Genomic DNA, 22,329 nt, shown 5'->3' with positions numbered 1-22,329 from the left:
CCTGCTTCTTTAATTTTTTTTTTCAAAGTAGCATTGACACATCTTATTTCTACTAAAACCCCCATCGCAGCACTTTAAACAGGGGCAAAATCTTCAACAGATGCCAAGTCACTGTATATTTTGAAATACTCTGCAGTATTTGGGGGACAACCAATTCCCACAGAGAAAAGTACTTCTAATCCTTCATGTGTGGAAAGAACCAGCAGGATTTCTCTGAATATTATTTAGATAGGTACTAACACTCTGGTTAATTAATGAGGGATTTAGACAGGAAAGTGTGCTGAACTAGGGTTGGGTGGGTGGGATGTGTTTGTTTGGTTTAGAGGGAGTGTCAGAAGGAATAAAATCTCATTTTGGTACTCAAACTGCAAATACATAAGAAAGGCACAAAAGCGATCAGTATTGAGACCTTAAGCCAGTCTCACAGAGTTCAGCAGCACGTTCAAATTCCAGCATCAATTGCTTTTCCCTTTTGCTTACAATTATATTTCAGCAGCAGAAATTCAAAAAGATCCCACAGATTATGGGTTTCCAGCTAAGCACAGAAAGCACAGGAAGATATTTGACTTATATCTCCAGAGATTTAACTTGTTCTACATTTCAGCCTCCGGTGGGTACCACTGCCAAAAGACGATCCCATTTTAACCTTAACTGGCTCTGAAGAGACCTGGCCGTACATGCGATACGACCCGCACAGATGATGGGCTTCGCATGCAAAATTTGGGGGGAGGGGGGCGAGACGAGCAAATTAATACCTTTAATCCTGAAACGCCTCCCGGTTCCCTATTCCTCACACTGCGACACGCGCAGTCATCCTCCCTCCCTGCGCGAGGGCTGCCCGCTGCATTCAGGAAACTTCCCGAGGGGCCGCTGCCCGCGTTTCCGCCGCACCTGCCCGCGGCCCCGGGCGGACAGCGCTGCTCTGTGTGCCCCGGGGCACCGCGGAAGCGACGGGATCCCGGCACTTCCCCGCGCTCCCGCCCCGGAGCATCGCCCGGAGCCGGCGACAGATCCCGCTCCGGCACCCCCCGGTCGCCCAGCACCCCCGCAGCCCCCCGGCCAGATACGGCTGCCCTTCCCCGCCGGCGATGCTGAATCACGGCGGGCGGCCGCTCCGCCGCCTCTCCCCGGGGGTGGCAGCCTGTCCCCCGCCGCCGGAGGAGGAGGCGTCGCGCCCCGCCGGTCCCTCACCCTGACCTCACCTGCCGGGGAGCGGGCGGGCAGTCCTGGAGCGCTCCGGTGCTCGCCGGCGGCGCGTGCTGCGCCTCACGGGCGGCGCGATCCCGGGTGGGGCGATCCCGGGCGGCAGCATCCGCGCCGGGCACGGGCGGGAGGAGGAGCGGGAGGTTACGGCGGGGAGCCGGGACAAACCATTCCCTGCGAGGGGGCACCGCCAGCGGCCGGGCGGGGCGGGGGAGCGCGGGCCCTCCCACACAGGTACGTGCGAGGATTGCGCCCGAAGGGCGGCGGGCGGCGTTCGCGGAGCGGGGCGGGCGGCGCCACGGGTGGGGGCAGCGCCGCCGGTCCGCCGGTGGCCCCCCTCCGCTCGCGGTGGAGCGGCCCGCGCTGTCTCTCTGCCCGAGGACGCGAGCGGACCCGGCGGTCGGGCGGGCAGCGCTCGGGCCGGCCCGCGGCCGCCGGGAAGAGCGGGGTGCGCCGCCCTCAGGGCCGGCTGCGGCCGCTTCCCTTCGGCCCCTCCGAGCCGCGGGAGCCGGGGCCGGCTCCGGCTGCCGGGAAGTGCCTCGGGAGCCCTGCGGAGCGCTCCCCGGCCGAGGATCCCCGAGCGCGCCCCGCCGTGAGGCGCGGGGTGCCTCCCCGAGCGCCCGCGGGGCCCGGCGGCGCGTGGGGCCGCGGCGGGTGGAGGCGCCCGCGGGCCCGGGGCAGCCGGCGGTTCCCTGCGCACGGCCCGGCACCTGCCCGATCCCCAGATCCGTGCCCCCTGCACGCCGCTCCAAACAGGTTTTTTCCCCTCTTCCCCTTTGGCCCCGTAACCAAGTGTTTTCCTGCCGTGTGCAAAACCGCTGTTTGCCACTCTGAAAGACCCATTTCGGCCTTTTCCGGAAATATTTTGCATCCTCACGTAAGGGCACGTGACCTAATCAGATAAATGCAATCAAAATTGAAATAGAGAAACGTTTGTCAATTAATTTTTTTTTATAAATTTATCAGAAGAATAAAAGCTTCCACAAAAATAGTTTTTAAAGAATAAATAATAAAACCCCAACTGAAATTTAGTCAATTACCTCAATAGATTATGTAGTATCCTCTGTGTTTATCAAGGTTAGGAGCCCCATTCACAAGCAGTGGAAGTCACCGTGGCATTTGATTTCGGCTGAATTATGTTTGCCATGGAACTAGCTCTAGTCTTTAATTGACTTCTTCTGGTTTATAAATTAATTACCTTACTTTGTTCATACTGTTACATTCTTACATCACACATTCCTCACTACAATATACCTTTAAAATCAGTTCCAGTCTAACCTTTTCTACACAATGGCTTGGTTAAAATAAGGCCTTCCATTAGAATGTCTACAACTACCCTTTTACGACAGTTAGAAATAAAGATATTCAGTAGGCTTAGTTTCAAGTTTTCTTTTTCTTGGTCAGACAGAACTGAAACAAAGTTGACAATGTTAAAATTTAATTGCAACTTGATCAGCATTAAGTTTTCTGCTCTAGCATCTTTTGAGGTAAGCTGATACTTTAACAGGAACAGATTGTGGGCTTCTTGTAAATGCTAAAATGATTGTTATGGACAGAAAACCACAGGAAAAATCCTTCAGGAAATCCTAGAGAGATATCAGACTGTTTTCTCATGTGTGGTATCAATTTGTAGCTTGTAAAGTTGAAGAATTTACGTTTTACAGACATGGTATTTTTCATTGGGTTGGATGACAGATTCCATTGTGGTTTTTACTAATATGCAGAAATTATCATTCATTTGCCACTCAAACTTTTGCTGGGTTTGTCAAAAAAACAAAAAAAACCAAAACAGGGATATAATTTCTGGCCACAAACATGTAATCTGATAGAAGCTCCCATGTTTATTTGTGTAGGTAAGTGTTTGTAGTAAGAGGTCTGAATTTTAGTGATAGAAATCCCATGCAAAAGCAATGGGATCTAAGTTTTTCCCCATGTAAACAGTCATTATTCTCACAGCTGTGCAAAAGTTGTGTTCCAGGATGCTCCTAAGGAAAGGTTTGATTCTCTTTCTGTTAGTCATTTGGAATACTGCCACTGACTGCAGATGAAACCATTTACAAGATTGACATGCATTGCATGTTTTCTCTGGGTCAAAGCTTGGGTTGGGCCTATATCAGACTGTGCATGCTTTGTTTCAGCGGTGTGTCCACATTCCATACCCCAAACCAGGCCTCTCTACCCCAAGCAATGTGCACACCTCTGCTGAGCAAAGTACATTATATATTGGGAAGAGCAGCAAACCACAAGCGGGAGTTTGTGATGAGATTGCACCCAGCTGTTGCTTTATAATTCACAGGCAAACCTGAAGTTTGGGAATACAGTTGTGGCCTGCTCTGCTCCTGGGAAGTTTTTAGGAAAAGCCTCCCCTCCCAGGTGCAGCTGATGCTTCCTCTTCCCAGAGGGCTGGTACCAATGAGTGCTGTTCTCAGCTGGGAAGGCACAACCCGTGACACATCCTCCTGCAAAGGCCAGAGCCTCACAGCAGAAACGCTTTTTCTCCTCTCCATTCCTGGGAGGCAGGAGGCATTAATCTCTTCCTGAACATGCTTTTAGTTGTTGTTTCCCAGAAGCAGATCAGATTTACTTTTTTTAATGCGATCTGCATTCTGAATCACTCTGAGAGTAAATGGTACTTGCTACCTCCATGTTGAAATATTAGAGCTAACAAAATATAGCAAGGAACCAAAGTAGGGGATTAAATTCACAATGCTTAATTAGGAGCATTAAATAGAGTTATATTTTTAATATTGAGCTAGTTTAAATATTGAATATTGATGCACTTGAGAACAGATGTGCCTAGATAATAACTGTAAATAGAACTAGTAATAAAAGTACCTTTTCTTACGGCATGAAGATTATCTTAGGAATTTCATAAATGAACAAACAAGCAAGACAGAAAACCAGAGATCAGGAAGAAAGTGCTTCCTCAGAAATCTACATATTTCTAAGGATTTTCTTAGGTTTTTCCTAGTTTTCCATACAGAAATTCTGGATTTCTCTATGAATTTTAATTGTTACAGTTGAATAATGGTGAAGGCAATCAGATCATTTCTATCTTTGAGAGAAAGATTGATGATTTAATTGAACACAGTTTTATTTCACCTTTCCTGTTACTACGAACATATTCCCTGAATAATTATGACACTGTGATGCTGTGGATGTAATCCATCTCCAAGTCAGTATATACAATTTACAAAGAGGATAATTAAATTCTCTAAAGAACACTGGTGTTTGGGCAAAGTCACAAAATAGACTTTGAAATGCAGACCTATTTCTCCTGCTCACTCAACCACCAGCTTACAGAGCTGCAGTAGGATGCACAGTCTGATGTGGTCCAGAAAACTTGAAGTTGCAGTTTACCTCTGCTGTGGCAACGGGCTCTATCCTTGTGCAACTGTTAGTACTGGCACATACCAAAAAGAGCTTCAAAACATTAAATGTGACAATCATGAAGTTCAAAAGCTTTGAAACAGAATCAGCATATAGATTTATATTAGGAATAATAGCTATTCCCAGTGTGTTTTCTTCTGTTTGCACAACACTCATCTTAGAATATATTTACTAAGTAGATAATTACACTTTTCTAAACAGGTGCATTTTCCCACTTGCTATAAAGCTATGTCCAAACATAGTCTGTGCTGTCATAAACCAACCATTTCCTAGTGTCAGCCTAGAAAACATTACCCACGAAGAAACAAGGTTCAGCTCAACTTCCCTCCCTATACTTTATATTCCCTTAGGATTCTTGCTACAATACTTCTCAGGCCATACATAATTCTTGCTTCAAAAAGCAACACCCATTTCTTTTATAAGCCATCTGCTCAGTGTGTTAGCAAAATCCATGCAACAGCTTCCCAGCAGCACCAACACCTGCTAACAGGGGATGGTGTTTCAGGCAGATACTGCCAGCCTGTCACAGTTTCTTATCTCCTCTCTCTCTAATCTTCAGAGTACTGTCTGGGATTATCTCCTGGAAATCAAATGCCTAGCAAGATGGCTTGTTACTTTTTTATGTATCAGCAAACATGCACTTGATTGAGTTCATTAGTGCTGTAAACATCTTTTATTATACAGATCAATGTGAATTTACAAGCTATAACAGTATGATATTGACATAATGTAGCATTTCATATACAATAACTTTTTATAGGCCTCATCACTCCAAACACACTCTAGTTGCAACTCAGTACTGATATAAGCAGATACCATAACACCAAGGCTATCCACAGACTACAGTCAATTATCCTCAAGCTTAATGAGGTTCCTTTGGTTCAGGCATGTTTTTGAACAGCTTTAAGATATGAACACTTCTATTTTTAACCTCACAAAATATCATTTTGGAGCATCTGTATCTGTTTAGTAATCAAAGCTTGGAGGTTCTTCTTCAAATATCTTCTAGTTTCCATCTGCTGTCTGCCTCTGTTTAAGAAAGGAAGAGTCCCAGAATGTTGGCAGTTTGGAGAGACGTTTCCTTTTGTTGAGCAGCCATGAAGAAAAAAATTATTCTACTGTATGAAGGTTGTAAGATCAAATGAGGCATAAGTTAAAGGAAAGTGGAAACTTATATCTGCTGGTCAACTAAGTTAATATGGTCATTCAGTAAATAAAACCAGTTTTCATAAATATTCACAAAATGGGGCAAGTTCATACAATCCTACTAAATACTTATGCTATTGCTGGCATGCAGGCCTAAGTAGAAAGAGGAGTGTGAGCTGCTCCTCCTTTGCAGTTGGACATAGCAATGAAATCATTATTTTAAGCAATATGGTCAAATATGAGAAAAGTGGGCATGAGACTTCCACCCCAGCAAAGTTGTGCTTTTCCCCATGCAGGTAGCATGTCCTTTGACAATGTAAAAGTTCTCAGTATCTGTTCAACCCATACCTTACCAGGTGTAAGTGGAAATTAATCCATACAGATTTGTTGAAATAAGTCTGAAGTGATTGGCTCATTACTTTGACGTATTGTAATGCGACAACTCTCGGGTGTTATATTAATATCACCATAACCATTTTTAAGATAGATAATTGGTGTCTAAACTTTATGGCCTAAAGAAGTTCTCAATCTTTTGAAGATGTTGATTCAGTTGACAGAAAAGTCTCATTTATTTTCATTATTATGGTCTCCTGATGCTTTTTTAAATTTGAATTTCACCTGGGAGGAAAAGAAATCATTCTGCATAAGATACTAGAATTTGTTTGGATAGGGTAATACGCCTCATAAACAAAACTTTTATTCACACCATATAAAAGAGTTACTCTCCCTATGTTCCTATCAGGTAAAAATGATGCATTTCTATTAAAGCAATGGCTACAGATTCAAATGTATTCCACGGCCACTGGTTCAACGTCACATCAGGCAATGAATTTGTGCCTATCAGATGAGTATATTGTCAAAAACCACACAGGAGATAGTGATCTGAAATATGTACAAGGCTAAGAAAAATCTATTGTCAACATATATCTAATTTACTTCACACTTTGTATACTGCTTGTAATATGACATCTGGAGTCCCTGGCTGAATGAAGTGCCCAAGTCCTCCCAGGTCCCATTCACATGCTCAATAGATTAGATGTCAGGGTGTTATAAGATTTAGCATATTTAATATTTATCAATGTATGCCTTTCAATATTTCTTAATATGAAGTAGGATTTTTAAACAGTACCTTCAGAATTTGTGTTCTGCAGAGCATTCCTACAGTAGAGATAACAAGTAAAACCATTTACAAAGTATTTGTTCTAAACACAAGTACATTACAGTAGCTAAACTACAAAAAAACATCATATCACAGAAACACAATACTTTTGATATGAAAAGGACTATTGAAGAGTTGATTTTTGCTTTAATAGAACAAAACCTGTATGCATATTAATATGAAGTTTGGATTACATTAGTGTGCACTATTAAAACACTGAAATACTTCCGTTCCTTAAATTTTCTATACACAAATTTCTCAAGAATACCCCTAGGTTAGATGACAACCTCCTTGTTTGGGTTACCATTGTACCTCAAGGCAGTTTCCAAATGTGTGGGTAACAATTTTTAGCTTGCTGGGGGAAAGCATATTTCTTTTATACAACTCTAAGTTAATTTTGCAGTGGTGACAAACACTTTTTAATGACAACGATGGAACTAGAGAATCCTTTTAGGTTTTTTTTAAGTAGAATACTTAGCCTTCTTTACAAGGGGATGATAGAGGTATCTGTATCACGTGATACACTGAAGAAGGGATAAAATCTTTTCATATTCATAAACGTTTCATTACTAGGTAGGTGTTTGAGACACCCCAACATAGTAGGATGACATTAGAATCCATACTGACTTCTCTAGGGCAGTGAGACAAAGAAATCTCATTAAACAGAAGAAAAATCTTCCTAATACCAATACTACAGGATATACTGGGCTGCAAAATGCCAAAATATCTTACTACATATACTGAATTCTGATCTGTCAGGGCTTAAGTAGTTATACACAATGTCAGATGCTCAGGTGCCTCTACAATGCAATTCTATTTCCTGGAGTGCCCCTTAGCCAGGCAAGGTGAGCAGCTTGAAGGGAGCACACGTTGTTTCTTGCCCACTCAAGCAAAGATGTCACAGATTAATAGAAGCGGTAAGATACTTCTGCAGAGAGAATATAGAAATCACTGTGGTGGGGATAAAGACTGTCTAGCCATGTGCATTTATTGGAATAGTTAAGTCTAAAATTACAGTATCCTCTTTTGCAACATGTAATAAATCCTACCAAATCTGAGTTTGTGCTACATGGCACAAAGTATCTCAGGATCAGAAGCTACTGAGATGGGTTAGCTCTCTACACAAGAAATACAGAACATAAGAAGACACAGACAGAAGGTACTCACTGAATCTGGGATATGTGCAGCAGTCTCAGTCTTCTGCAAATTAGATGAACTTTTAAGGATTCAGATTTATATTATAAAGATGCAACATATCAGGAGGCAGCAAGAGCAGGGTTCCTTGCTAAGAGAACATGAGCCAAGAGAGCTCCCACAACCAAGAGCAGCCCCAGCCCCAAACAAGGCAGACCCGGAGAATTGGACAGACCCAACCAAGAATCATATCCTGAGGCAGTATCACAGTGACAAGGCAGATCCAAGGTCAGGCCAGGAAGTCAGTCAATAGACAAGGATAAGGTCCAGCAGTTACCAGGCAGATCCATTACAAAACCAGGAGTGAATCCAGGCTGAGGAGCTCCCTGAGCCATAGCCATGTTCTGACTGTACAGGTGACCAGCGCTCCTCCAGTGTAGCTACAGCAGTAACTGTGAACTCAAGGCTGACCTTAAATAGAGCTCCTGAGCCCATGGCTGGGGGGAGGTCCCAGTTGAGGCTTCTCAGCACCTTTAACACATATTAGTGCCCTCAGTGCTCTGACACAACAGGATTTAGAGGAACCTGGAATTTTATTTATTTATTTTATTTGAAATTCTGTAGTAGAAATTGTAGGACTTTTCCTTTTGTGTTATCTTTCACAAGGAACTTTTGTACAGTATATCTCATATTAACCACTATTTGTCTGAATAGGCATATGAAATCTGGAACTTCCCTGTTCAGCAATAGAGTTTTGTTTGCCCTTTCAATCAAATCTTGCTTGGTATTTGCAAATGGAATTTCTGGTTCTAGAAAAGGTAAACAACATAAGGGTTAACTTGCAGGACAACTAGATTTTATAGTTGTGATTTTATAGACAACAGGAGGGATATCTAGGAATAAGATAATGTTTTAAATCTGGAAAACCAGTAATGCAATAACTTTATATAACTACTTTTAACAATAACATACAACAGTAATACTAATAATTTTCTGAAGCAACTAGTTGTATTGAAACTGTCAGGAGAGACATTTTAAAACATTAGCTGGGGAAAAAAACGAGTTCTGAATTATCAGGGACACAGAACTGCCAGATTGTTTTCTTGTTTTGATTATTTTTGTTTGTTTGTTTTTATTTCTTCAGAAATCTGTGTAAGATAGAACCTGCTGTCTCATATCAGTAAGAAAAAGCTTTGAAATATTTATCAGCTGACAAATATTTAACCCCTCTATTTATCATGTCTAATGGAAACTCATATTACTAATGGTAACTTTTTCACCATTATCTGAATTTCCCTGGTACTTTTAATTAGCTTTCTAATAGGCTTTTCACCTTTCTAAAGCTATCACATCAACAGGTACAAAAAAATATTATCCAAAAAAATGGTAAGTCAAGTTGTAACTTTTGTATTGTCAAAGTATTCTTTCTCATATTCTTCTTTCATTGCATATAAATATTTAATCAGAGTGTATTTATGTCACAACAGAAAGCAATATAGAAAACAAGAAAAAAGCTGCTGCCAGAAAACATGCATATTTTTTCCGTATATCACAAATTAAAACAGACTATAAGAGCGTGAAGCATTCAAAAAGAAATGTGCAAAACAAGTCTGTGAAAAAATGTGTGTCTGCTCATATAGGTAAGGCTACACTGGATCTGTCTGTCCCCAAATGACCTCACTTTTCCTCAAGGTCCCCAGCTTTTCAAAGACCACACGTTGTTCCACTGATGTTTACAGGGGTTGTCTAGGCAACCAGATAAAACAGAGATTTAAAGGGGCCTGCCCTGTCGGTGTTGTGGACTCCAAACTCACATCAAGGAAGGGAGTCCTGCCTGTGGAGAAATACAGCCTGGGGCAGGAGAATCCTCCAAATTTTAGCAAATCCTGTGCTACAACTGCTTGTTGTAGCAAAGAAACAAAAGACTACTACAATTATGCTTTACATAGACATGGTGAGTTTTGATTCAGACTATGGATTGTATTTTTTTTGACTGTAAATTTACATTTCCTTATGACCTCATGGGATTTTTATGTCCAAGAAGTGACAGTGACGACATTACTGAGTGACTATGATGAATTATTTCAATTATTGTAGAAAACAGAGACCCCATTCAAAATTAGGTCTCCATTGTGATGCAGCTGTACAAACGTATATTAAAAGCCTGTGTCTGGACCAGAAGTCTGCAAATTACTCCACTCAGAGTCATCAGGAAAAAGACAGCAGCACACATGGAGCACACACAGGCAGGGATGAACCTGGACAGTGTGTGTATTGCCAAGATTTTAACAAACTCAAAGTTTCTCCTAATCATAAGCAACACTTTTTCTCTCCAAATGAGATAGGTTAGCATCTCCTCCTATTTTCTTTCTTAAAAGGCAGTAGTGCATATTTTCCTGTTGCATGAGACAAGTTCTACAATTCTTCCACAATTATTTTAGCTTTTCTCCTTTCTTCTCACATATATGTGCTCCAATTCTCCTGGCTTCCTTTTCTTCTCTCTACCATTTTCAGATGTTCTCTTCTGTCCTGCAGTATTTCATTCCTTCACCATGCTCTCCATGGCAGGGTGAAGCTTCGCCTCGCCAAGGGATCCTGCTGCTCTGCTTGTACTTCCTCCAGCCTTTCTCCTCCCTCCTCCCTTGAAATCCCAGCTGCCATGGAAATCCTTCTCTCCAACACTACTGAACTTTCAGAAGCCTTTTACTTCTAACTGTCTAACTGTAAAGCTTGTGGATGAAAAAGCACTCTACAAATGGTAAGTATTGGTATTGATTGTGTTATTAATATTTGTATGTTAAAGGATCAATATACAAACCATTTAGCTTCCCCTTCAAACAGACAATTAATTGAAAAAGAATATTCCTCCCCTGTCATCCAGAGGGAAAGTGAACTTTAAACTGAAGCAGAGCAATTGCAACCTGGATTTAGCATTTCTAAGAAATTACAGGCATCAGTTATTTACTCAAAAACCATTTCTAACGTCTTTTGTGCCTATTCAATATACTATCCTATGCTAACTTTGAGGAATGGATATGGCCAGTTATACTCTTGTCTCTTCAATAAATTTATGCAATGTTATTGCAGGAATGAAAAAGAAGATGCAAGAGAAGTATGCTTTGAGATAGTTTGTGAGGAGTAACAGGCACAAAGCTAGAAAACACACCCAGGTCCAGTGTTGCATGTAAAATCCTGATGTCACTGATGGTAAAACATCATTTGAGTATGAAGAGCTCAAGATTGCATTTGAGACTTCAGAAAAAATAGTTTCTCATCAGAAATGGCTTTTATGGCCTTTGCCCCTGCTTGTGTGTGCTCAGGGGATCAGAAATCTGGTTTGTCTTTTCAGTAATGATGAGGAAAGGCCCTGACTGATTTAGACATGCCTTCATTTCTGTTCAACACTATCAGTGAAAATTAAGACCTAGTATACCAAATATTTGGAGGAGGCAAGGGATGCCAAACACCACCAAACTGTGCTGCTGAATTCCATTAGTTTTGTGAACTCTTACAAAATAACAATTCCGGTAGTAAATCTGCAGTCCAGTGAATGGAAAGAGCAAGTAAATGGAATAGGGTGGCAGAGAGAATGAACGTAGGCTAAAAGGGATAGAAAAGAGGGAAAAGCAGAGTGTGAAACTGAAGGCATATAAAGCCTTTGGAGTGCAGAAATAACATTTTTTTGGGAAGGAATGGAAATACTTTTTTTTATCCATATTAAAGAAGTAAAACTAGGAGGAACAAAAAAACCCACCTGATTAAATCACAGGATAACTTTTACTGTGATAAAGTAGATGGAAGGGAAGATTTCTGAGGAGAGATATCAAAGGACAAGCTTTGATATCTAGCTGCTTCAAGTGATCTACACATATAATGCCATCACCTCTGAGTTAAAATGTTGTATCTGAGCATAACAAATAAATGCAGATGTTATCCCCAAAATGGTCAGATTTCTATACATCCTCTGTTAGAGACCTTGATTGATTCATTTTACCTTGAATGGAATTTGAAAGGAATTACAGCATTGGAAATGAGAAATGCTTGAGGATAATTTTTATACATAGACATTTCTTGGCTAAAAAATTACTTGGAAATGCATCTGCTCTTTGCAGAAAAAGGAATGGAGTTCTTTCTTGTAAATGTGATGGTTAAAATCATAATACTTAATAGCAATTTGAAAGCCCTGTCTTTCACATTCATGTGCAAAACCTGTATTTCACATGGTTACCATCTTTTTAAATGGATTTAAAAAATAAAAGCTTCGCTGGAAGCACTACATTTATTTCAGCTATAATTAGAGAATTACCTCTATATTTCAGATGTGAAACTGAGTTTAGAGAAAACCAGCTTGGACTAAATGCAAATAGAAGTCAAAGTTCTCTGTTTCATGAGATTAAAACAATGCTTGAAAACACTCCTCTTTCTTGGTGAATCAGCCATACATCTATCAAGTATACAGAACATCTACTAATATCAAAGCTTTGTCTGACAATGGCTTCTCAGACTCTGGAGTTGAGAGGAAAAGACTTTTACATTGACATTTGCATTACAACCACTTGAAATAACCACTTCTTCTTTGTGCTAATGAGAATTAATAAGTTCTTCTTGGCTTGCACCGTAGATATTTCTCCTTTTAGCTTTGTGAGTCAAAGTCAAACCAAAAGAAATCCAAAAATAGTAAATAAACTTTATAAGCTGGTTTTTTTTTTTGGTTGCTTTTTTTCATATGCAAAGTGGTTTTTACTCTTTGTTTCTTGCATGGATTTTTTTTTCAATAGATTCACACCTATGAATATGACACCATAATTGTTTTTTCTTATTATTTCTCCTAATGAAAGGTTACTGGTCTAAATGTTCTTTTAGAGATTTAGCTTTCTGGCTTGTAAGTGTGAAGAAAAGGCACTGCAGACATATGATTGAAGAACATCTACTGAAACCCTCTGAGCCTGGAATGACTCCTCATTCATGGCACTAGCAAGAAAAAAAAAAAGAAAAAAAATACCCTGAGGAGAAATTGAAGCATTTAAAGACTCATACTCTGGAAATACCAGAAACTACTGGAAAAGAAGGCAAGAACACTTCACTGTACATCTGGAAGCAGTAAGTGTTATTTAAAAGCAAGTCTATCAGAAGGAGGTTTTCCTTCTGAAAATAGCAAGTGCTGATGCACTTGGCATATTTAACACTTCTCAGCAATCCAAGAAAAGGAGGATATTCATAGAGCTGTTACAAAAAAATGAGGCGTATTGCATTCTAAATAAAAATGAAGCATATTAACATTATGCGCTTTGGTCCTGAATGTTTAAAAGTATTTTTTACTGTCTAAGATTGGGGTGACAATTTTATCTGCTAGAGGTGTACAATAAAGCATGGCATTAGCCTGCCATAGGTAAGATCGATTGAAGATTCGTAGATTAAAAAAAAAAAATTAAAAACCCTTCCAACTTAAAAAAGCCACTGGCTTTCAACAGAAAGTGGAGCAAATAATACAGAAATAGACTCCTGGGAGAAGCAGACTCCAGATGAGACAATTTAGAATCTGCCAAGAAACTAGTACTTGAATAAGTGTTGGACTGGACAGTGCCTTGGAACCTTAGATATTACCAAGAGCTGAAAATACCATAAGACAAAGATATTAGAGGCCGAAAAACACACAGAGCTTGAATTCCTGAGCAAGGAATAACAACACAAATAAAGCAGATGGAAGAAGCTGAACATTAAGCAAAAGCTTGTATTAATTTGTCTTCAAGTGCCAGGGAACCGTGAACAAACTGCATGTTGCTGCCTTGGATGATTGGGTTTTTTTAGAAAAAAACACTTGCAGCAAAAGATGGCATGTGCAGAAGAAATCATAAACATAAGAGCAAATGGGACGTATTACCTTAAGTTAGGCGTATATGCACAGCTCCCAGGATTTCTAGGAACTGTGCTCTAACTGAGATAAAAACAGCAGGCTGTAGAAGGATAAAGGGGTAAAATAACAGGTTTATGAAAGTGATTTTTTTTTCTGTTTAAAAAATGTGCTTCTAGAAATAAATAATAAACCAGGAAAACCATCTTAGACCATTTTCCTATTTTTAGATGACAGTACTAAAGATAATACAGCAGGCCAGCTGATTATGCATTGAGAACCTTTTTAGCTAGACTTCTTTAACCAATACAGTGATATGTGATATGTGACAGTGGGACACAATTTACAGGACATACATTTGAGCAGAATACAGTGAAGCCTAAATTTAGATGTGAGACTACTAGTTCCTCGACAATCTTCACTTATTGCATGCAGAATGTGTACAAAAGCTTGCTGAACTCTTTGAACTTTCCTAGCTAGAATTAAAATGACCTTCAGTTAACCTGGCATATTTCACTTCCAGAGTTAGGCTAAACTGAGTTAAGGTCATTTTTAATTCTGAAGAAAAATAGATACTGAGGCATTTAATATAGCTTAGTCTACTTTAAATTAACAGTTGTAATTAACTTGGAGATCTCTGTAGAAAAGACCTAAAAAGATAAATTAAAAACACCACTATTTTTGTTTTTTGTTTTTAATCTTCTTAATTCTGTAGAAAGTGATTCAGAGTCTTAATATACAGTAAGAACAAACGTCAGTACAATATTGATTACCTCTCAATTATGGTAAACATGCAAATAATTAAGTCAACTACCTATTTTAAAGAGCTATGCATTTTTAAATAACTTTGACTAAAGTACTACTTCTATAATCTGTGGGCATAAACTAGAATCAAGTGTCAGACAAGTATATCATCAACTTTGTGTTTCATTCCTTCTATAGTTCATGTGCAACAATACAAATATGTTGCTAAACTACTAAAAATACAAGAAAAAAATGTGCGATTTTTTTGTTTGCTTTCCTCTACACAGTATGTTCAAAATCAACTTTTCAGAAGTGCAGCAAATCAAGATAATATAAAATATCTTACAAGGAATTTTTTCAAATGAGCTGATGGCAGCCAGATACCCACAAAAGATCACAAAGCCAGTTACAGAGACAAGTCAGTATGAATTTTCCATAACAGTAATTAGCAATTTCTTCTGAATCACAAATTTACAGGAGTATCTTCTACAAATACAGAATGATCTGCAAAACAATTATAAGCAACTGAAAAAAGTACTGCTTGGATGATAGCAAGAGACTACACCCACTCTGCCAAATGATTGTAGGCGATAAAGGCTAAGAACTGAGTAGCTGGACTTGCCCATTAAGGCAGTCTGTAGCTTATCTCTGAGAAAAACATGTCTATTCTGCAGGACATTGACCTCAAAACAGCACCTGTCACCTTCTGTGAAATAGAATGTAGCCACTATCCACAGAAAATTTGATCAAATGCACTCTTGTCAGGGGCAATACTGACAGCAAAAGCATAGAACCTGTTTTGTTAAATTAGGTCTAAAACATCTGAAAAAACCCCACCTTGGAACTTTATGGCTCTTGAGAGGCTTATGGTGAACCGTAGTTAAAAATCAGTAAGGGAATATATAAACTCTTTGCTTTTATGTTTACATGGGTGTTTTGTGATTAGTGGCTATCTTGGGAAATATCTAGGAAACATCTACTGCCAAGAAGGATGGCAGTAGTGAAGTGTTGGCTGCTGATGTAAACTTCCTTTGGAGCTTTTTGCTTTAAGTCTACCTAGTCACACTGAAGGAAGCCCAAATTGGCCTTAATTAAGACTCCCTCCAAACTAAAATGTCCTCAAAATTGTAACATCCATGGTGTGCCAAGCACTTTCCTGAGGTTCCAGATTCCTTTTGGATTCACAATTGAAGGGCATCAGAAGCACTTTTCAGGAGATCTGGCAGAGTAAGTTCTTGGCCAAGTTGCTTTAGTTTCATTGTGGATTCAGGGGCTGGCAATCTGAGATATTGTAGAAACATGATGTAAGTCCTTTCACTTCTCTCTGAGTGGGTGGGTCCTCAACTGGAATGAATTTGGTATCAGTGGATTAAGCCTTCCTTGCAGAAGGATGTAGTTTACTGCTGTCTGTATAGCTCGTACAGGGAGAAGGGGAAATTGCTGTACTCCTGCTTTCATCCTTTCCCTTAGCACATCTACATGACATAATTGATATATTCTTGGCAGGTCTGAAATTATGCTGCAGTGATGAATACTCCTGTTTCTGGGTCAGAAGCTGTAAAATTTGGAAAATATCTTCTATATTCACAAAGAAATACATATGCTTCTTGGCACGTTAGCAACCTGCTAGAAAAGCAGCCCACACTGGCAGAACAGGGGTTAGCTGAGAGCGGGAAATGTGCCAGTAGCCTGGAACAACCCAAAAGGAAAACAAAGAGTTAAATGCCAAATATATCAGTCTGTTTAGGAGTAGAGAAGGAGGCTGCCAGGGGTATTCAAAGATGCAGGAATGTGGGATTTTGGGAAGAGAAGTCTAATTTGGTATTCAAACCCTGCAGTTTACAGGCACTGCTGCAATGTTAAGGCAGGCTGGCCACAGAAAGAGAATCCCGACTAAGGCAGGTACATATTCATAACCTGAGCACAGCCTACACCCTCGGGGTAAGGATGATCAGTACAGATGGGCTAAACCATCAATCCATAGATGCCAACCCCTTGCAATGCAGGCACACCTCAAATGCGAGAGAAGAAAATGAAGACGAGTAATGATTTAAATTTAGTGACTGGTTTCAAATGTGTATTGAAAACAACTGCTGTAGTTGCTACAGAAATGCTGCTATCTCATCTAGAAATCAGAACGATTATGGAGTGAAATTGTAAGTGGCTCCAGAAGTAATTACCATATAAACAGGTGATTTCTACTAAAAGGACCAAAGAGTCATTAATCTAGCAGAAATGTATCTTTTTTGTCCTGAAATGACTCTCTCATTTTTAGTTCTAAGTCTATGTAAGGTAAAATAGGTGAGTTTCATGAGGGAAATATACATCTGATACAGAGCTTTAGGCTTTATCAGAGTAAAGGATTGGTCTTGCTAGGATATTCCTAATTGATAGTTCCCAACAAATATGTAAAAAAATGGATGAAAACCTGCTGAGAGTCATTGAAACAATCATCAAATCCATACAGTTCTAAAACTGCTGAGTTGACTTTCTTGGAGTATATTTTTTAAAATTTTGTATAGATCAGCAAAACAAATGAAATTTGAACTTTTAGATTGGGCTTTTAGTGAAATATTTTAACATAACCAAACAGAACATTTTTCATATTTGCATGACTCGATTTTTTAACCAATTGTGTTGAAAGAATGAAGACAAACTACTTGTATATAAGCAGTGATATGAGTCATTTCAGCATAAAAGGATTTTATATAAAAATATAGGCAACTAAAGATTAGGGCTGGAATAAGAGTTGACAGTCTGAATGCTAAGTAATTGTATACACACAACATCTATAATCATTGGTATGTTTTGGAATTAATCAATGAATATTAACCTGTTAATATAGCATAAGACATGTGAGTAGTGTGAATGTGAATACAAACATCCAGCCCTAACTCCTTATTTCTGTTATCTTTGACTAGACATGTAATGCTAGGACCATGGATATGGTTCATTTAATGTTTCACAGCACTGTTGAATTGTATTTGTTACATTTCTGATAAATTGAGTGTTTGGGTAAAAATATTTATGCAAATCCATCAGTGCTGCATGTGCATTCAGAACATGTGGTTATTTGAGAACCAGTGTCATTGCATTGCTACACACACACACACGCATATATATATATGGTGCTGCACATGTATATGTAGGATTTTGCTGGAGTACATGCAATGACCAGCTGATCCTTGTCCACCAAGACCTAAAGGGCAGTAATGTCTATTGGACCTTGGTGGAGCCCCATATATGCAGCCTTTGCAGCAGAATTTGCTAGCAAAGGGATGAGCTGTAACGCCAGGAATATGCTAAAGATGCTGCAGCATATCTCATTTGTTAGTGATGCCACTGCTGTCTTCTCAAGGATATCAAAATGCCTGTCAGCACCTGGATGAAAATCAGCTGACTCAGACTCAATCTGGCCAAAATGAAAATTATGATGGCTGGAGCGGGAAAACGTTTAAAACTGGGATAAGATCTTTACCTATCTGAGACAGCATCTTCAGATATTTATTTAAATACTACAGCACCTCAGAGTTCTATTTTTTGTTGTTGTATGAGTGATCAAGATGGCAGATGACAAAAGTCTCCTTTCCCCATGCTTAACTTCTCCTCCTGGTGCAAATCTGGCCATTGCAATCTACATGCCCTTCCTTGGCAGAGTGAATTACTGGTAACTCACTGAACCTCTTTTTAAGTGTGTAAAGAATGCACAGATTCCAGCTTTGGCAAAATGAGACAGCCCTCTTCAATAATAGCAGCTTCACTGTCCCCAGTGGTTTGCAGGCTATTTCCTCACTATGTCTTAAGTCTTGTTTCTGATCTTCAAAGCAGTAGAGACATGGCTTCTTCAGAGACCACTTCTTTAATCATAGAAACACAGGTACTCCCCTGAAGCAAGCAGTATCACACAGATCAGGATAATGCAAGTGAAAAGGTGAAGAAAATCAGGAGAAAACTGAAAAGTTCATTGATGAAACCTCAACCTACAAAACATCAAGATAATTCAGGTAAGTGTTCCCAAAACTTTGCAGCCATATAATCCAGGCAGCTTGTATAACTGTCAAGGAAGAGCACACACTGCCTAGATCTGCCCAGTGTTCCCATGCCATGTACTCCACTGCACAGGCTCAGGAAACTGGAAATTTCCTAGAAGTATCTACGTTAGTGTGTATGTGTATAAAATCCTGTCTTAGAGTAAGGTAATTCAGTATCAGGCTGTGACAGCGTGTGCTTCACCAGCAGGCAGCCCACGGTGCTGGGAGAGGATTTTGATAGCCCCTGTGAAGGACGGTAGCCAGAACAACTCCAGCAGCCTTGGGGAAAGAATGCTGCCAGAAGAGGCTGGGTATCACACACATTGTCCTGGCAGAATATATAGAGTTTATGATCCATAAGATTAGCACTTCTGCTCTCCACTTTCCCCACTTTAAAGCACATAAAATAGAGCCTTTTTTTGATAAGCATTTCCTTCCAGAGCTAAAACACTCAAAGCGTTTCACATGATAAATATATAAAGAGAGCTATCATCAACTTGAAAGTCACAATACCGCTTGAAAATGTGTAGCTGTAGCTATTTATGATGGGAGGCAGCAAAAGGGGGGAGGAAAAAAAAAAATCTTTCCTGGCAGCCCGCTTACTTTCTACGGTTTTTTTTCTATAGTCTGGTGAGCCGTGTAAAAACAGTCACTGAACAGGCGGCAAGTGCGAGTTTCCTCCCGTCCGCCGCGGGAGTGCAGGCCCGGGCGGGTGTCCTCGGGGATGCTCGGGGCCACGGGGCGGGCGCAGCCGCAGGGCCGCGGCCAACGCGGCCTCCCAGGGTCACCTTGGGCACAGCGGCCTCGCCCCCAATTCGGCCGCTGCCCCACGGGCGGGCCGGGCCTGCCCTGCGGCAGCGGGGGCGCTCCGGGGCCGCCGCCCGCCAGGCTGGGGATGCGGAGGCTGCCGCGACCCCGCGTGCGGCGGCCACGGGCACCCGCCGCCCCCGCACCCCCGAGCCGCTGCCTGGCGGGGGGCGCCGCCCGGGGCTCCCGCAGCCCCTGCCCCGGGCCAGCCCCCGCCCGAGGCGGCGGCAGCGGCCCGGCCGTGGTCGGCGGCGCCCCCGCGGGCGGCGCAGCGGGAGGAGGCGCCGCCCCGGCCGTCATTTCCGCCGAGTGCGGGGCGGGGGAGGGGGCAGAGCGCTCGCCTCCTCCTCCGCGGCGGCCGGAGACACAGAGACCCAGAGCGGGGCCAGGGCAGCTCCGCCGCCGCTGCCGCCGCCGCGCCCGCGGGCCGCGCCGCCCCGCCAGCCGAGCCCGGCCCGGCCCCCGCCCGGCATCCCTCCCGCCCCCCGCCCCGGCCCGGCCATGGGGAACGCAGCCACCGCCAAGAAGGGCAACGAGATCGAGAGCGGTGAGTGAGGGGGACGCGCCGCCGCCTCCGCCCGGCTCCGCTCCCGGAGGAGGGCCTGGGGCCGGGCCTGGTGCGCCCGCCCAGCGCCGCCGCCGCCGCAGGCCCCGCGGCCTCGGGCCGAGCCCCCCGCCCCTACAGGCCCGGTCGCGGCCTGCGCGGCGCCGCGGGGAGCTCGCCCGACCCCGGCCCCGCCGCGGGGCTCAGCGGACTCTCGGGAAACCAGCGGGACAAACCCGCCTGCGGCCGCCGGGCCGAGGCCGCCGCTGGGCCGCGCGTGCGGCTGTCCCGCAGCAGGTGTCCGTCCCCGGCGGAGGAGGAGCCCCCGGCGGGGCCGCGGTGTCGGCGGGCAGGTGTCGGCGCCTCCGCCAGCCTCCATCCTCGCCCCGGCCCGCTCGCTTTCCCCACCCCCGAACACACCCTGCCGGCGGGGGAGGCCTCCCGCCCGCCCGCCGCGCTCCGTCTGCGGCGGGAGGGTTTTCATCCCGCTGCGGGGAATGTAGGTCAGAAACTCCTGTGCCCGCCCGGATCGTGCAGCCCCGGTGACCCCGCGGCCTTGCCCGCGCCCCGCGGCTCAGCCACAGCCCCGCGACGTGTTTACATCGCTCGAGAGCGCGCTGGGAGAGCCCTCGGTACAGCGTTGCTCTCCTGAGCCCTGGGTAAAATGGAAGACAAAAGCATTGATCTGAACTCGTCATGGCAGGGAGCTTTCTGCTGGTGTTTCTGTTCGTTTGTTTGCTTAGTTTTTGTTGTTTTGTTGGTTTTTTTTTTTTCCCCCTGTAAGTATTTCAGCCTAACTTTAAACAATATAAAGGCTATTGAGCTGTTGGGAAAAAAACCCCAGACTTTTTTTTTTTTTGTATGTTGACTTCCTTACTTCGCTTCTAGTAAAAAACTTTGGGCATGTTTGTGATGGATAAGAGTAAAGACAAGACGTAGTGAGCAGGCAGTTGTGCAAGCTCAGTGTTGTGACAACAATACCCTTTGTTGCTAGAAAATCCTAGGGCATTAAAATGGAAAAGAGCTTTAAACGTCGAAGTTAGGGGATTTTGTGGGTTTGGCTTTTTTGTTGGTTGGGGTTTTTTTTCAGTTTGTGTACTTTTTGTGTATTTACTATTGAGGTCTGGGGTAGAACTGGGTAACCCGATTTGCATAGGCCGGGTCCTGCCCACACAGCATTCCTCTGGCTTCCCAGGGATCTGCAGTGGGTATTTCCAGCTGTGGGACCAGGGGCTCTGCTTGACCTACCTAGTTCTGGTGGTTGCTTTCACCTTTCAATTTTTGTGTCTTACCTCACTATTATAGACCTCACAGTCCAAATACATTGAGTATTTGACCATTATTGTTTAGTGGTTTTATTTTTCAGTTGAGTGCATTAATTTTGATGGGAAGTATTGTAGCCTGGTATTTTAGTATTTATCACTGTAAAGATTAGTGTGGGGAGAGGGTGGATTGTTTGAAGTTCCTCAGATGACAAAACACAGCATTTTGTACTTCGTGGTAACTGTACTGCTATTAGTTTGTGCAATTAAATAACACTACAACACACAGTAGTAATGCATTCTCGTATTATAAAATACAGTCATTTTTAAGTTGCAGAAGGAGTTTCTTTCAGAACCTCTCGCTCCCCATTGTTAGTGTTTAAAAATGAAGTGCTGCTGGAGCCATCAAGCTCGGATGTCTAATTACTCAGTATATTTAGCAGCAAAAAGCTCTGTAATGATACAACTCCTGTAACTAGGAGAAGAAATTGGTCATCATTGACATACTGCTGGGAAAGATCAGGATTCACTTACCGTGGAAGATTGATAATATATGAATACTATATAACTAATAAATTATTAGAAACAAAGTTTGGTTTACTGTCCATGAATGTTGATTTTAATCTATTCATATGATACCTGGCAACCAAAAACTAAAGAAATATAAAATTTAATGGAGCTATAATATTTCTGAATTATTTGTTTGCATTGTTGAACCAGTTTTCTAGTTTTGCATGTTAAGTGTCTTCAGTAGCATGTATTCCAGACTACAGGACACTGAAAATGAAGTTGTTTGAAGGGGTAACAGAAGAGTATCCGGGTTTGAATTCTAAAGGTGATGTTATGCCCTTGATCCATGCATGGAGCTTATGGAATTGTGTGGATCAAGGACATGCTAAGGTCCCTGAAAGAACAATGAAGGGTAACGCAGCTTCCCCTGATAACTATACTTACTAGTTCATGAAATGTAATTTGAGACCTCTTTCACTGTCAATGGTCAGCATGGTAAATGCTGTTCACCTAATTATGGTCCTTATATCCTTCTCATTTATTGTAGC

General features: G+C 42.3%; 2 protein-coding genes and 1 long non-coding RNA gene across 6 annotated transcripts in view; 2 read left to right on the top strand and 1 right to left on the bottom strand.

The window, feature by feature from the left end:
• Window positions 1-1,321, bottom strand: part of TTLL7 (tubulin tyrosine ligase like 7) — a 65,527-nt gene extending 64,206 nt beyond the window's left edge. For 2 of the 4 annotated variants that reach the window (XR_011152441.1, XM_069023022.1), the window contains exon 1: window positions 1,203-1,321. The gene's annotated coding sequence lies outside the window, so the exon portion shown is untranslated. The remainder of the gene's footprint in view (window positions 1-1,202) is intronic. The other 2 variants (XM_069023020.1, XM_069023023.1) reach the window with 2 other exon arrangements.
• A 45-nt stretch (window positions 1,322-1,366) lies between these two features.
• LOC138114012 (uncharacterized) lies at window positions 1,367-13,532 on the top strand. Its single transcript, XR_011152443.1, has 3 exons — window positions 1,367-1,437; window positions 10,601-10,790; window positions 12,896-13,532. It is a non-coding gene; the product is annotated as an uncharacterized lncRNA (long non-coding RNA).
• A 6,205-nt stretch (window positions 13,533-19,737) lies between these two features.
• PRKACB (protein kinase cAMP-activated catalytic subunit beta) overlaps window positions 19,738-22,329 on the top strand; it is a 66,995-nt gene continuing 64,403 nt past the window's right edge. The window contains exon 1 of the mRNA XM_069023008.1: window positions 19,738-20,012. Within this exon, the coding sequence (XP_068879109.1) occupies window positions 19,967-20,012 (46 nt within the window). The 5' untranslated portion in view covers window positions 19,738-19,966. The remainder of the gene's footprint in view (window positions 20,013-22,329) is intronic.

Source organism: Aphelocoma coerulescens, chromosome 8 (assembly GCF_041296385.1).
Source record: "Aphelocoma coerulescens isolate FSJ_1873_10779 chromosome 8, UR_Acoe_1.0, whole genome shotgun sequence".
Lineage (NCBI taxonomy): Eukaryota > Metazoa > Chordata > Aves > Passeriformes > Corvidae > Aphelocoma > Aphelocoma coerulescens.
This window is presented reverse-complemented; position numbering and strand designations above follow the sequence as displayed.